General features: G+C 48.8%; 1 protein-coding gene across 4 annotated transcripts in view; it reads right to left on the bottom strand.

The window, feature by feature from the left end:
• LOC121598746 (zinc finger protein 423 homolog) overlaps positions 1-15,067 on the bottom strand; it is an 80,266-nt gene that overhangs the window by 62,791 nt on the left and 2,408 nt on the right. For 2 of the 4 annotated variants that reach the window (XM_041925996.1, XM_041925995.1), the window contains exon 4: positions 5,679-6,086. In XM_041925996.1, the coding sequence (XP_041781930.1) occupies positions 5,679-6,086 (408 nt within the window). Of the gene's footprint in view, positions 1-5,678; positions 6,087-6,399; positions 6,631-6,780; positions 6,888-15,067 lie in introns of those variants that run through there. The other 2 variants (XM_041925997.1, XM_041925998.1) reach the window with 2 other exon arrangements.

The raw sequence follows: 15,067 nt of genomic DNA, 5'->3' as shown, positions 1-15,067 counted from the left end.
TGTTCCGGTCTCGCAGGGCAGCGTGGGCTTGGCAGGTGGAAAAGATTCCTAACATGCCGTATACGCCGCCGTGTGTCGTCCGTCCCGTGAGGAACTCTCGCGAGACTTTGCTAATCAGAATTCGTTCCTTCTCAGTATTGGAGCCCGTTGGTAGACGCTGGCGCACGCAAGCAGCAGCTTTACCAGGAAACGGAGTCTGCTGGGGCCTGCTAAAGATGGTTGGCAATTCTGCAGGTACTACTACCATCAGCCAAACCATTAGTCACTATCGGAAGGCTACAACAGAGCAGCGGGAACGTCCCCCGTCCAGCAGAGATACCTTGGCGAGCTAAACCGAGTGAATCGAGAGCAGTACACGCACCGAGGAAAAGCGAACGCTGCGCTGCCTCTACTATTGGTTAGCCCAAAGGAACCCATTCGGAACCTGGTAATGATGGTCACGGAAAGTCAATTACAACGTCGAACGCACCGAGCACTGAGTTCGGTACCAGGAAATTCCAGCCAGCCAGTAAAGGACCGGAGGGTGACAGACACATTTGGATGCTTTGATTTGCCATGCTTTTATTCCCCGCAGACCACGAAGTAGGGCTGGCGGGGGTAGGGGCAGCATGTCAGTCGGAGGAAACCTTTCGAACAGTCGACCTCGAACCCCCATACACGTCAAGGTTCTCCCAGTGCCCGGCATCAGTATTCATTCATTACATACATTTATCACCGCACCGTTTGGATTGGAGTAGGTGCACGTGTGCCTGTGTGTCTGGTGTGTCACAAACGAGGGAGTCAAACTTCTTCACCCCATGCTACCATGACCTGTACCAAGCACATTCGTAGTCTGTTTACTAGCGCCAGCTTCGCGAAACCCGAACGAACACGTCTCCGGCCGGGAGACACCTCGCACCATTTGCACTCTGACTCCGCACACTGTGTGCCGGGAAGGGAGTCCTGTCAAATCGGATTTATTTTTGACTTCTCCGAATGATGGCACCACTGTCTGGCACGGTGCGCCACCGTGCAACGTGGGAAACATTATGCTGTGCAGAAGATAAGACATCATTCCCGCGCGACCGGGCCGACTCATGCAAGATGTTTTGGTCTCTATTTCCCCTGTCAGTTGGACGGAGCATTTCACGACAGCTTTTAATCTCAGGAGAGCGTACCGAAAGCTCTTGCGGTGCCGGGAAGGATGTGCCTTGGATGAACTCCCATTCCGCCCTTTCCTTGGGGAAACCTTCGCGGAATTTACCTCCAAAATATGGTAAACATGTTCCCCGACTAGCGTATCGAATGCACGATGCTGCTTTTCAGACATTTTTTTTGTAAATATGGAGTGTCACCGATGCCCCATGAACCTCCAGGCTGCATAGTTTACCGCGTGCTAACGTGTCGTTTACATGTAAAATAAGGTATCTGCTACGGCCAACCCATGGCCATTTTTACTCTTCCCCTTGCCCGTACACATCTGGGATTGGGAGTCTCGAATGACAGCCCAAGATAGGAAAAAAATAAGCAAAAAAATAATGATACCAGCCACCAGGAACCACAAGAACCTGCCGAGACGCTAGCGTCACCATGCCCGAAACACAACCAATATTGACATCCCAAAAGATTGGAGCGAACACACGGTGGAGAGAAAACAAAGCACTGGAATATGAAGGCAAAAATAGCAATCTGCTGGGAATTCCTTCGGGACGCTAAGGTGGAACCGTAAGTAGCTGTGCAAGGAAGCCAACAGAAGAAAAGGGAAGGAAAAAAAGTAAACAACATCCCCCGGAAGACACCAAGAATATCAACCTTTTGGCCGACGTCAGGGAACGGGATGTTGTGTGAAGTGGTAGTGATGCCGGTACATTGTGGAATCCTCTCGCAGTCTTAGCCCAAGTCACCGAATCTCCCACACCTACCAAACAATTCTTTCCTAGCTCGTGGAGGTGTTTCCATTTTTCTACACCGTCCAAATCTCCCTTGTACGCTTTGATGGCCTCGGTTTCGTTTTTTTTCTGTCCCCATTGTCGAGCAACAGAAGGAAACGCTGAGTGACACCGGAGGGACCAGTGGAACCGTCTTTTTGGAGTCAAACTTAATCAGTCGGGCACGGACTGCGGACTGTGGAATGCAAGGATAACAGTGTCATACAGGCGGCTGGTTGTCAGAACGCGAGGCACCACCTGACTTACACAACCCTTTCACCAGAGAGAGTGAGAGTAGGTGCAAAAATTCAAAACTATCACCCGGCTTGCAGTTGACAAGTAAGCACCTTCTCGGGCAGCCCGCACATACACGTGTCGCCCATATCGCGCCACATTCGATCGGTGGCGCAACGCTGTTTTTTTTCCTCAGGAGTCCCCAGGAGAGCAGTCAGGCTGAGAACTTTCTCGAAGTTGGTTGGTTGGAATCTATGATGTTGGTAGAAGTACCGGGCAGCGCAACCATCCAGACACTTCTGGGCCCGGCGTTACCTTACCAATTGACAACACCAGATTGGTGTCCAAGCGTATGGGGAAGGTAGTTATGCTTAAAACTTCCAACACTGCCACCAAGCAACCCTGGCTTCGGAGCTTGGCAGTTGCTTAGAAAGAGTAGACACACAAGTTTCTTTAAATACTAGCCATCGGAGCCGAGCGATCGCACTGCTTTGCCACGTCAACAACAATAAACTAATCTTCGCGAAGTTCATGAAGTTCCCGGAATCTGCTCAGTTGGTGTCGTACAACAATTGCTTCAACAGTCTCAAAATATAAGCTGCTTCTTGAGCGTATTTCTAACATTGGGATACACACCTCGTTAACATCTCAACTGGAGTACAATACGTTCTGGAACGAAAGCAGAACATCCTCCGAGACTTTTCGAAGCTTAAGAAGTGGTGTAAGCCTGCTCCATTGCTCTCGGCTTCCGGGACCAATTCCATAAAGACAAGGGACGAAGCTTTTTGTAGCTCCTAATGTCCTTGCTGACCGACAGCGTGTCTGTGTCGATAAAACGATCCATTGTTGTATTGCAGCCCAGAACACGTGGAAACTACCGTGGACTTGCCCGTGGGAATTGCCTCCAGTCCCGGTGAAGGACGAAAGAAGACCAACCCCTCCCCGAGCCCACTGGGGAGGTTCAAATTAAGCACGCTCGCTCACAGACAACGAACGTACTTTGCGCCTTTCGCGTGCATGTTGACATCACAGGTACGGGGAATGATGATGCTGGAATGATGTCCCCAAACAGTGCTCATCCTCCACCAGTGCTACCCTTTTTCTGAAGGTTGCGTTTCAAAGAGAAATAGATCCAAGCTTGCCCGAATGCAAAATATTGCCATTCAACAAGAAGTACGCTGATGCCGGGTACGCTGCCGCCGCCGCCTTAGGACGAGTCTTCGCAGTCGTCGGATGGCAATGGGTCGTACTCCCAAGGGATCTGCCAAGACGTCGTAGCGATAATTGCAAAACCTACTCCCTTTGCAACCCATGCATCCACGTTTGACAGTCGTCATCACGGTCGTCGTCGTCGTCGTTGTGCTCATCATCACTCGAGGTTCACTAACATCATCACCACTGCCTTGCCTGTAAGATGATGGCCCGGGTGTGTACTGGGTGTCTTCTTGCCAACACACACAGACACACACCCCCTTTGGGAATCGCCCTTGGGAGTAGTCCGCTTTCACGAGCAGTTGAGAGAGACATACTAGTAATGGAAAATACAGATGAAACACTTTTGGTTCAGTAAATATTTAGCAGTGCCGTCCTGTACGTCCTATACGTTTCTGAAACTATCGTGTATAGCAAGTACTGCTGCAATCGATCCACAAAACAGAAACCGTTAAGAAATAGCAGAAAAGCTCCATCTTAAAAGGATAAGCACGAAGCAAAGTACAAACCATTACCTTTCCGGCAAAGGATGAATTCACACTACGCTACCAGTGCCAGTTGAATTGACGCTCACTGACGAGCCATCGGCATCGGCACGGTATGATCGTCAAGCTGTTCGGCACCGCACAGCACCAACAAATTCATCTTCTCGGCGGATCTTCAGACAACTCCCAAGACAGACCCCGATGGAACGGAAAACCCATCAGTTCACCCAGCGCCGAACAGGCGGCGAACGAAATGGACCTTCATTTCCATCTTCAACTTTCGTTGTTGCTCCCTGGTACAACATCCTCCTCTTCTTGCTGGCGCTCCCTCAGCACTCCCAGGAGACAATCACCCCACCCAACGGACAATATGGACGCCTGAACGAAGCAGGCCGGACGAAAACAGTACACGCAAAAACAAAAAAAGAAACGCTCTGCAATTCATCCAACAGTTAGCCGGGTGATGTGGCTGGAAAATGAAAATCTGACCCACCCACCCCCGCGCGAGAGTCTGATGTAACGGAGACGGATAACATGTTGCCGGCCTCCAGGCTCCCCGGTGGCCCCCTGATGAAATAAGGCACCCGTCACAAAGCCCGGCCGAAGAAAATGTGGCCTCCAATGAAGGAAAAGTTCGGCCTCCCCTCCCCGGGGGAGTTTTGCGATGCGAGAACCAAGCTGGAACCGAGTGGGAACCGGGCCGCCCATCGGGTACGCACTCTCGGAACCGATGAGCTCCGCAAGGAAATGTGAGTTACGGAACGGACGACGGGGAAAACTAATGGAGAAACGCGTAAGCCAGAAGCATTTGGCACTGTGCGCCACGTTTGCAGACCTACATTCGCTATCCCATCGCTTTCTCGAGCGAACGAGATTATGCTCCCTGTCGGTATCATTTCGAGATGAACTACGAACACACCGACCAACAAAACGCCTACACACCGAAAGCACTAAGCCCCACCGGACCCCCAACAAGTACGGCTGCCGGACCACGCGGAGGAACAGCCAAGGAAGGCGAAAGCGCAGGGCGAATGGCACTGGGAAAATGTATTACTGCGGTAACTCCCCGAGGAGTTACTCTCCTAAATGAGAGTTTCACAAACAACCAAAAACCTGCCCCCGAAGCAAAGTTTTTCCCCCCCATTCCGGCACTTCCCGGGAGCTTCCCACAGGCCGCGTGCGTTGCTCGCCAGACAACACTCACTCTCAACAACCGTGTGTGTGTGTGTTCGCCCTACCAGTGTTCGCATAGACAGGGGCATGTTGCTTTCCGGGCACTGAATTTGAACAACCACGTGGTGCTAGAGAGAGAGAAACCCGTTGCCAACCAAACGCCCATTTGACGCCTTCGATGTTCTGTTGTGCACGATGTGCGCCGATCAGATCGAGCAGACAGGTCTCGGGATGGCCGTTGCTCGGACGAAAACGAAAACACTATCGAAGCTCTATGCGCTGCCCCATTCAGTGCTTGGTTTCGCCCCGCACGCCACTGGTATCATTAACTTTCTTCTCAGTTTTTCTTGAGATTATCTTTGGGGTTTTTTTTTGCTTAGCACAACCGTATCAGTTAATCTCCATCCTGCTGGCTGCGCATATTCACTTGGCAATTTGTCTTTTTTAATCAGTTCATCCCGGGAATGCTCGGGGACGAGGAGCACATGCATCCATAATTTAGCAGTTGTAAGTCTCTCAGTGGAGAGGTTTGTTGGATTCATTTAGTTGAATGAACTGGAAAAGTCATGTTTAAGCGTTTGATTTCTTGCAGTTGGTAGCTTGTAGTGATGAAGTAATCCAGCTCTAGTTCAATATGAAATTAATAATTGAGAAAAAAAAATCTTACCTTTTCGATTCTCCTGAACTGTGCTGCTATTCCCAACATAGTCACTTTTTCCCACATCCGCGCGCAACTCATCCTCCTCTTGGATGTCATTGGATGTAGCGACATTAGCGCCAACACTCGACCTTCCTTCACACGGGTTCACTTCCAGCTCACACACACTTTTCATATCCTTGCACCGGGTAACACTTCCCTCTTTCGCATCCTTAGGCTTCACATCCATCTCAGGCTCATCATCACTTGTATCCTCCAAATCTTGCCCCTCACCGGCACGCTTATCATCATCGGTAATGTCCTCTAGCATGCTGTCACCTTTCATGTCCTCCTCAGCTGAAGTATCTTTCACTGTACCATTCTGTTGCCGGATCGTAGTAGCCACACCGGCCGCATCAACCTCCTCATCGCCATCATCTAGAAGCAAAAGAGCACATTTCGGGGAATTAAAATTAAAATTGAAGGGAACTCAACTGGATTTGAAAGTTGACCGCTACGAGCGAAATTCGAGACATCGCGCTGACAGTTAAGGTGTCACCACACACAGCGCTGCGCCATGGATTACTCCGGTCAACATAACGTGTGCAGTAGATGACACCTCTGGCACACCTGTTAGCAGTTAACTTTATTCGCGATTCTAATTCTCTCTATCTCTCTCTCTCTCTCTCTCTCTCTCTCTCTCTCTCTCTCTCTCTCTCTCTCTCTATCTATCTCTCTCTCTCTCTCTCACCTGTGCTGGTAATCGGCACTGGTAATTAACACATCAGCAAAAAACGGTTGACAGGTGTGATTTAATCTGTGTAATTATTTCACTCTACTTTTCGCCATGTTGCTTCCAGCCAAGACTGGACAGGCTGACTTAAGACTGCGGGCTCTTATCGTCGGCACACCGATTGTTTAGCGTGAATTTAAAGCTGGACGACAGCTTAACACAGACAGCCTTAGAGATTCGGAGGGGGATGAACATGGTTCTCCAATTTGTTAATAAAAAACTGTTCATTTCATAGACAAAACAGAAATGAGAATTGAGGTAAACTTGACAGTGGACAGTAGAGAGTATACAGGAACTATTCTTGAACAACTTCACGAACAACAACATGCACTTGCTTACCGATAATGGACGAGTTTTTTGTGCTGTAATTACTTTTTCTCACTCCATAATGGAGGACAATTCTCACAGGACTTTTTGTCATACTTTGCCACTTCACTAAGCATTCCTTGGCGTAGGTTACTGTGGTTCTTGCTAGTAGTATTACCATAGCAACCACCAAATCAATCGCACACACATCGCAACCAACCCATGCCTCCAAGGCTGCTGTGAGAACTCGCTTTAGGAACAATTTTCCTAATGGTATCACCTACCAAGCCTTTAATGCTTCCGTTCGCTCCCAGAGGACGCGTTTACATTTTGCATCGCCAACAAATACCGTTAAATATCGACCATCTGACATTGACATTTGGCAGCTGCTGCTGTTGCTGTTACTGCAGTTTTGCTCAACAGACTGGATGCAAATTTGCAGGACGTAAGGCTCCCCATGGTTTGCGCTCGCGTCCCTTCGTTCCGTTAATGTGCGCCCGATGTCACCGGGGACTACCCCGCCGTGGTTTGTTGTACCACCGCCAAGCCACGGAAAAGGGTTTTACACTTCTTAAGGAATTTCCCTAAACTCTGACCTGGAACAAAAAAGTGTCCTCTCACACCAAAGTACCACACCGTTAAAGTTTCTCCAAGTGTAATAATCAGCTAAAAGCCAGCGACACCTAGGCACACTACATCCCCGCCGTTCGGTGTCCTCCGGTCCGCAAATTCGCGCGCGCGAGTTCCGTTGCCATTCGCAGGAAAAAAGGGGTAACTCTTTTCCACTTTCCAGCGGAGTTCGCTTTTCCTGGCGCCGCTGTTTTGACATTCACCGATTCCTGTCAATCAACGAGCGCATTAACGTTGATGGCAAACCATGAAGTTGTCAGGCAGCGGCGTGCACCAACCACCACCGTGAGCACTGAGCACACACTTTTACGCGACCTTGTCTGCGTGGCAGCTTCCTCCTCCTGGACGTCACACGCCGTTGGTGGCCGTATTCGATCTTCCTCGGTCCTCGTTTCGAATTCCCATACCACCAATCCTCCATCCGCACAACACAAGCGAACCTCCCGGCGAAGGTTTTAATAGCTCCCGGCGACATCTTGTGGCTGGGGTGCACACAAAAAACAACATAAACACGTCACCTTTGCGGACGCCCGGGTCCGGGAAGCAGCACAGCAGCGCAAGAAGGACCTCCCGGACCGGCCGGAAGTAATCGGCTTGAGAACTTACCTATCCCATTTGCGGGTAAGTGCGCGCAAGCGACTGGTGGCGTAAGAATTTCCAGCAGCCAACCGTATGACTTCGATGACATTCGAACGACTCGGAACACCATCTCTTTGCTGGTCCACGGTCATAGAATTTGGGCACACCGGTGAAGCAAGGGCAAATGTTTGGCAAAGCCTACACCCTGTCAGCGTCTGCTCTGGCGCTTGTTGCACTCCACGGGTTTCGTGCGTCGATCGTACCACACTAATTACCACCAGCTGGGCACGCGTGTTGTGACGCTGGAGTCCTGCTCGTACGGTCATACCGTTCCGGCGGAGGGTTTAATTGATAAAGAGCGTACTGCAAGCGGTCCCCGTTTTTGTCGCTTTGTGCGGGGAGAGAACGACTCTATGCAGTAGCATGAAGCCATTTTCCGGAACCCCACCACGCTTGGTGCGTACGTACGAAAGCACCGAAAGTGATCCCAACGGCACCCAACAATGCGACATTTCAACACCCATTCACCGTCGTCGTACGTCGGCGATACGGGCGCAAGGACGTTGAAATAAATTCTTGTACGCGCGCACCAGCAGCACGAGGTTGCGCCAGGGCCAAAGGGTCCGCGTACCCATTTGGCGTGTGGGAAACGTTGTGCGTTTCTTCCCTCTTTTTTTTTGCAGCCGCACGTCGCTCGCGCGGTCAGATTTTGCGGCAAAAATCGTCGGACCAGCGACACCAAATCGTTGCGGTATTTCACGCGGGTAATGTGGTCCATACCACACCCGGTGTGCTTCGTTTGGCCGGCAGGCACCACGAGTGCGCGCGCTGGGTGAATTATCACCCACGTGGCCCGCCTCCCCGTACGAACGCACGCTCTGCAACATTAGCGTGAAAACACACAGCAATTACCTCTCGACACGGGGGCGCGCGCGTGCAGATTGCTGTTGGGGACGCATTGGAAAAATAACGAAAATGCGGTTTCGCTGAGAGCTTTCCTGGGATGGCCAAGTAGCATCGTCATACAAAACAAAAAAAATAAACCACCGAAAAGCTGCGGTCATTAATTTTTACAATTTTTAAAACGTGTCCCCCGTGACCGTTTGATTTGTCTTTTATTTATTTTCTCCGGTTCGTTGGCCACTCGTACCATTGCGTTTTTTTTTAAATATTATTTTTATATATTTTATTCCTTTTTGTGGTTCTTTGGGGATGTGGAGCTGTGTCGAATTACCCACACATTGACACTGATATTCTTCAGTTGCGTTTCGCTCTTAATTATTCTTACAAAATTAAGGACTTGTGCCTTTAAAAACCACACCAATTTAAATCACAACCACTATTGGATTCAACATTAGAATTGATCGGCCCAGTGCTATCCATACATTATCGTAATGGAACGGACGCAGGTGCAGCTCAATTCTAGCTCATCGTTTACGTTTAAGGATTAGCCGTGTACGTGAGGCGGCACCATAACGATTATGAAACGATGGTTGCCCGTCCACTAAAGCAATTACTAATTGTCTACAGTCGCTTTAGAAGCTGGCAGATAAATCTCACTCAGCCCCGGAAAGCACAAAGACGGGCTTTCTTGTCGTGGAGCGAGATTAATCGCCATTTCCAATCCACCGTTAACGCACCTTTCAAATGAAGAAGGTTGCTGCATCCCTGTAAACCAAAACAAATCGAGCAATAAAATTGCCTTCCAAATTCAATTACCGTCCGTTTAACGGGGACGAGGGCCATCTTTTCGATGTTGGCGCACTGCAAAGGTGTGGCGGGATAGTAAGTTTCTTGCTAGTAAAGCTGGTACTTGCTAGTCATTACTAAACCGGCCTATTGTAAAGATGACACACAAGGTTGGAAGGAGTTGAAACGAGGAGAAGCTAATACGTAGTAATTTATAGAACGATTAGAAGGGTCTTAATCGTGCCCGGACACCGATTAGGCTTTTGGATTAGGAAGATGCTAACCAAGTCGTTCTATGTGCACTGTTTTGTTTCGGGAGGGCATGAATTGACCATAAACATTGGCATAAAAATCATGTCATATGCAATTATTACCAGCAGTGGATGTTTAAACATTACATTTATACAGATAAAAGTCCAATGTAGATCGTAGGATGAGAGTAAAAATATTTCAATTTCCATGAAATACAACAAACGCGATTCGTCTAGAGGCTTTTAAGCAATATTTCCTTTGGCTTCTCAGCAATATTATAAAAAATCCTCTGCAACCTTCCAATTTACATAAAAATACCTATGACGACCAACTGTAGTCACAATGCCATCTGTAGTCTATCTATTCTGTCTGTAGATAACCGCCCTACTGGTCTCTTCGATAGACGCACCGGCTTCTACAACGTCAGGCGGGATCGATTCCCATCTAAATCGTTCTCCGTAGCTGTAAGAGAGAACTGCCTTTGTTATTCCAGTTGACCTGGGACCAATTGACTGATGGTGATTAAATAGACCAACCATCAATTGACTGATGGTGACTAAATAGACTACAGGTGGGTTCTTAGCTCAGATCATATAGCTTTGATAGCAATGATGGATGGAGATTTATATGGAGAATAGCGGATAATTATGGTTAAGGAGTTATGGTTGCTAAGGACTTTGTATGAGTTGGTAAGTAACTTTGACCTCTCCCCAGCTGTCAAATGAAGATTAGTCAAAGTCCACTCGACGGATCGACCTGTAGAAACTTATGGACCTTGGTATGGCTTTAATTTTGGACGCCGTGATGGATAAAGAGTCCTATGGAGTATGTCTTTTAGGACGAAATGGTTGCCGACTTTGTATGTCGTTATGTCCTAACCCGTCAGATAGACGGAGATGGATCATAGTATACTGGATAGACTGCCTTGTTTGTAATTAATGGATCTTGAGCTTGTGCAGCAGTTGATTCCAATTGGATTGTTTGTCATACTCCCTTAGAGAATCTATTTGCTTTTTTCTTAATAGAGCATTAATAAAATAGAGGGCGCTGGAAGTACACTGGTGAAGGTGTACAGGGTGGCATCGTAGAAGTGATACACCTATTCGAGTACCCCTTTTTTGTGTTTTCTGTCACTGTGTGTCAAACTCATGAGCATATTTTGACAGCTTAATTTGTTTACTATTCAACGTAAAAAACGTACACTTAGTGCTCACTTCAGTTTTCTCATATATTATAATGGATTCATGTCGAGAACAAATAAAAATCTCGCATTTGCATGGATTGACAAACATACAGATTAAGCAGAAACTGTCTCATCTCAATTTAAGTCGATTATTCATCCATAGGACCATCAATCGATACGAGGAGACAGGCATGGTTGTTCCAAAGAAGAAACCGGGCAAAAACAACATTTGCATTTGGACGGATTCAAGACACGGTTGTTAAAGATATGGGTGAAATGCCGGATGAAGTTGTGCGTGCGGCCTGCAACGATTTCTAAAAGCGCCTACGGGCGGTTATCAAGTGTAAAGGTGCAAGATTTGAAATAAATTGAGTGAAATGCAAGTTTAGTACCAATAGAAGCTATTTAAATCGATTTCTAAGAGAAATCAAACCTGGTGTCAATTTTATTACAAAAACAAAGTGTATCACTTCTACGATGCCACCCTGTATATACGATACGTATTGATTGATACGTATTATCAAGATACTGATGCATTTTGTCTTCTTCGACCAATCAAGCCACAATGGTCACAAATATTTAGCTTTAGTTTTAGCAGCTCTTCAATCTCGGAATCATTTCCACTCTAGTATTCGCCCTATTCGCTAGTACATAAACTCCGAAACATGATCCGAAATAAACCAGAATTGCAAGAACCAAACCCCGCTAGAGTGTAACAGAGTGCAGCAGCAAGATTTCCCGCGCTGAAAATAAAACGTTGGATGGCAGCCATTGCGGATCTGGCGAGCATTAGCAAGGCGCACCTGGTGGTCCAACGTGGGCCAAAATCCCTTTGGTCATCCCGCGCTTGGTCGTCACTCGTGGGAGTGCAGTGGATATTAGTTATCCCCGGGACTGCAGGATACTGCATCAACAAAAACCTTCCCCATTGCTGGCAATCCATTTTTACTGTTGGACCAGTCAAATCGAAATTGTCGTCACCGACGTGTTCCTGCTGCAGCCGTTGACGCACATGGCAGATCTCCTGCCGCCCCGTCCGTCTCTTGCCTCTGTCTCTGGAAGGTTCTCGCGCTCAGGGACGCATCCCCAGGGACACATGAACCAACCAACCTGGTAGGTGGTTGGTGGGCGGAGGGACCGAAGGTGTCTCTCTCTCTCTCTCTCTCTCTCTCTCTCTGTTTCACTTACTTTCTCTCTCTCTCTCTCTCTCTCTCTCTCTCTCTCTCTCTCTCTCTCTCTCTCTCTCTCTCTCTCCTCTCTCTCTGCATCTCTCTCTCTCTCTCTCTCTCTCTCTCTCTCTGTTCGTCTGTGTCACACTATCACAATCAAGTTTTTCCAGCTTCGCGCGCACCATTTTTCCCAAAGGTTTTCTCCCCACCCCTCCGTGTTTCACCACCGCCACGAAAAAAGAATGCCTCCCCGTTCTCACTAACGCCAACTACCCATTCCGTAGAGCTTCTTTGCTAGCGCTATTCTCTTTTCCTTTCTCTCTCGCTGTGTAATATATTCATATCTATCTACTCTATATCCTGTTCGTTTCAAAGTTGTACCAACCACTGGTCTGCTGTATTGTGTGTCTGTGTATATATCGTGAGTGCTCCCCTTTGCGATTCCCACGGGGGTCGTCCTGGCCCCAAAAGCCCGGAACCATTCTTCGCTTTTGTCCCTCGCCACCAACGCTCTCGCTCTCGCTCTCTCTTTCTCTCTCATTTTCCTCGAGCATTTGGACCGCGATCGAGGTATCGTCAGCTTGGGCCGGCAACACCATCGTAGGAGCCGGAGGAATCCCCAACGGAGCAACTCCTCTTACTCGACAGCAGCAGCAACAACAACGGCGGCGGCATCGGCGGCATTGAAGTTGGCGCATCGGGTTGGCTACCGGCCGGTTTTCTCCGGGTTTTGCTGAAAATGTGTATTCCCAAAGCAGATCCGCCAGCGGCCCAACTCTTCCCCGCTTTTTTGGCCCGCTCCACGGACTGGAATGGCCTGGCTTTGGATGGGTTCTTTGGGTGTATTTCACCAATTTCATCTTTCACGTTCCCCCGGGGGAGTTTTGTGTGGCCCCACGCTTTCCCTCACCCTCGTGAGCATTGCACGTGGCCCGCGCTTCGATTCACTCCTTTCGCGGACGCCAACGAACACCGTAGGGGAACATGAACAACAACAATCCTGCCCATCACCCCCAAGCGCAGTGAGTGCTGATGTCCTTGCGCTTTCCCGATGCTGCTGCGATGGTGGGAGGCACATTTTGCTGATAATGTGTCCCATTTCAACCACACATTCCGAACGGATCCCTGTTTAGTTTTCCCTTTTGGTATGCTAAATGTTATACTGCTCTCTCTCTCTCTCTCTCTCTCTCTCTCTCTCTCTCTCTCTCTCTCTCTCTCTCTCTCTCTCTCTCTCTCTCTCTCTCTCTCTCTCTCTCTCTCTCTCTCTCTCTCTCTCTCTCTCTCTCTCTCTCTCTATGTCTGTGCTCTGTCCATCTCGCTTGCTTCTACTTTTCAACGACCCGGTTGCTATGTTTGTAGCGTTCTCTTTCGTCACATCATTCCATCTTTATTATATCCTCGTTTTGCGATAAGCGGACTTGTGAAGATGCACATGGTGCAAGGATAATCTCGGTCTCGCTGGGATTAATATACGAGAAGCTATATGTATATGTATGTGTATGTGTTTATTCGCTGCATTTCATCCGAACCAAAACAAGGGGAAATAGAATGGGCTGAATCTGCAGAGTCGTACCGAATCAAAACAGCGAAGATAACAATATACAAGTAGGTGAAAACACACACACCATAATGACACACTCACACGCACCACAATCAGATAAGAGGGACAAACACAACACATACACAAACAAATCCATCCCCCCCCCCTCTCTCTTTTCATCTCTTTTCCCCAAGCGCCAGTTCAAGATTCGACCCCACGACGAATGCGTTACTAAGCAATCCACTTACCGGCTGCACTATAAACCGAACCGACAGTGTGGCATCTCCCTTGGCAACAGTATCTTCCGCCCAGAAGCTGCCCCATTGTACAGCGCTCTCTGAGTATGTATTTGTGTCCGTCTGTATATAATAACACATTCATTTTCATATCGACGTTACTGTAATATGAACATCTCGCGGGAATACGGTACCTCTCCCCAAAGGGCAACTACTTCCCCTCCCCATCCACATCCTCCTGCTTTCCCCTCTCCATTCCAAACGCATGCGGATGAACGGTTCGGTTCTGACCGTCACACTTTAGCTACAGTTACTACCACACATACACACACACATACATACTAGTCGATTGTGTGTGCTCCCCCAAACAGTTCCCACCTTCTGCCCAGCTGTCTGCAAGGATACTTGGATGAAGCCGGGTGCCGTACAGCAAAGGGGGGGGGGGATGCGAAATGGAATTTTGGAATCGAATGAATCCTTCCGCTTGCGTGATTCCACCCACACGCCCCCACTACCCCCACTACGACCGGAGAGGGTGGCGCGAAGGATAGTTGATAGTCGCATCGGCACACCGACCCATACATACGCATGCATGGGACCGGTACAACAAAACGAGAGAGTGATACAGAGAGAGAGAGAGAGAGAGAGAAAGAGAGAGAGAGAAAGAACGATGAGAGAAACGAGCCCTCATCCCAGCAACCCTTGACAGTGCAACAGCGAAGGGACGGAGGGAGGGAGGAAAGCTGAGCCCCACGGTACATGGGACACACTAACAAACATTTCCACATTTTCGGTCTCTCGTGAATTCACCGCGAAATACCCGTGGCGTGAAGAGCCAAAATCGAATGCTTCTTCCCCACTGCCCCCCCCCCTCCCACCTTCCCGCACCAATTGCACCCTTCCGCTTCGGTTGAGTGCTACGACGTGTGCGCCGAAACGGTACGGTCTGTTCCCCAGGGAAAATGCGCGCCAAAATTTGACTCCCTCACTCACCCGCTCTCCCTGTCGAAACCCTCCCGCCCACCTCCCCACCAGTCCAATT

The sequence above is a fragment of the Anopheles merus genome, chromosome 3L (genome assembly GCF_017562075.2).
Source record: "Anopheles merus strain MAF chromosome 3L, AmerM5.1, whole genome shotgun sequence".
Classification (NCBI taxonomy): domain Eukaryota; kingdom Metazoa; phylum Arthropoda; class Insecta; order Diptera; family Culicidae; genus Anopheles; species Anopheles merus.
This window is presented reverse-complemented; position numbering and strand designations above follow the sequence as displayed.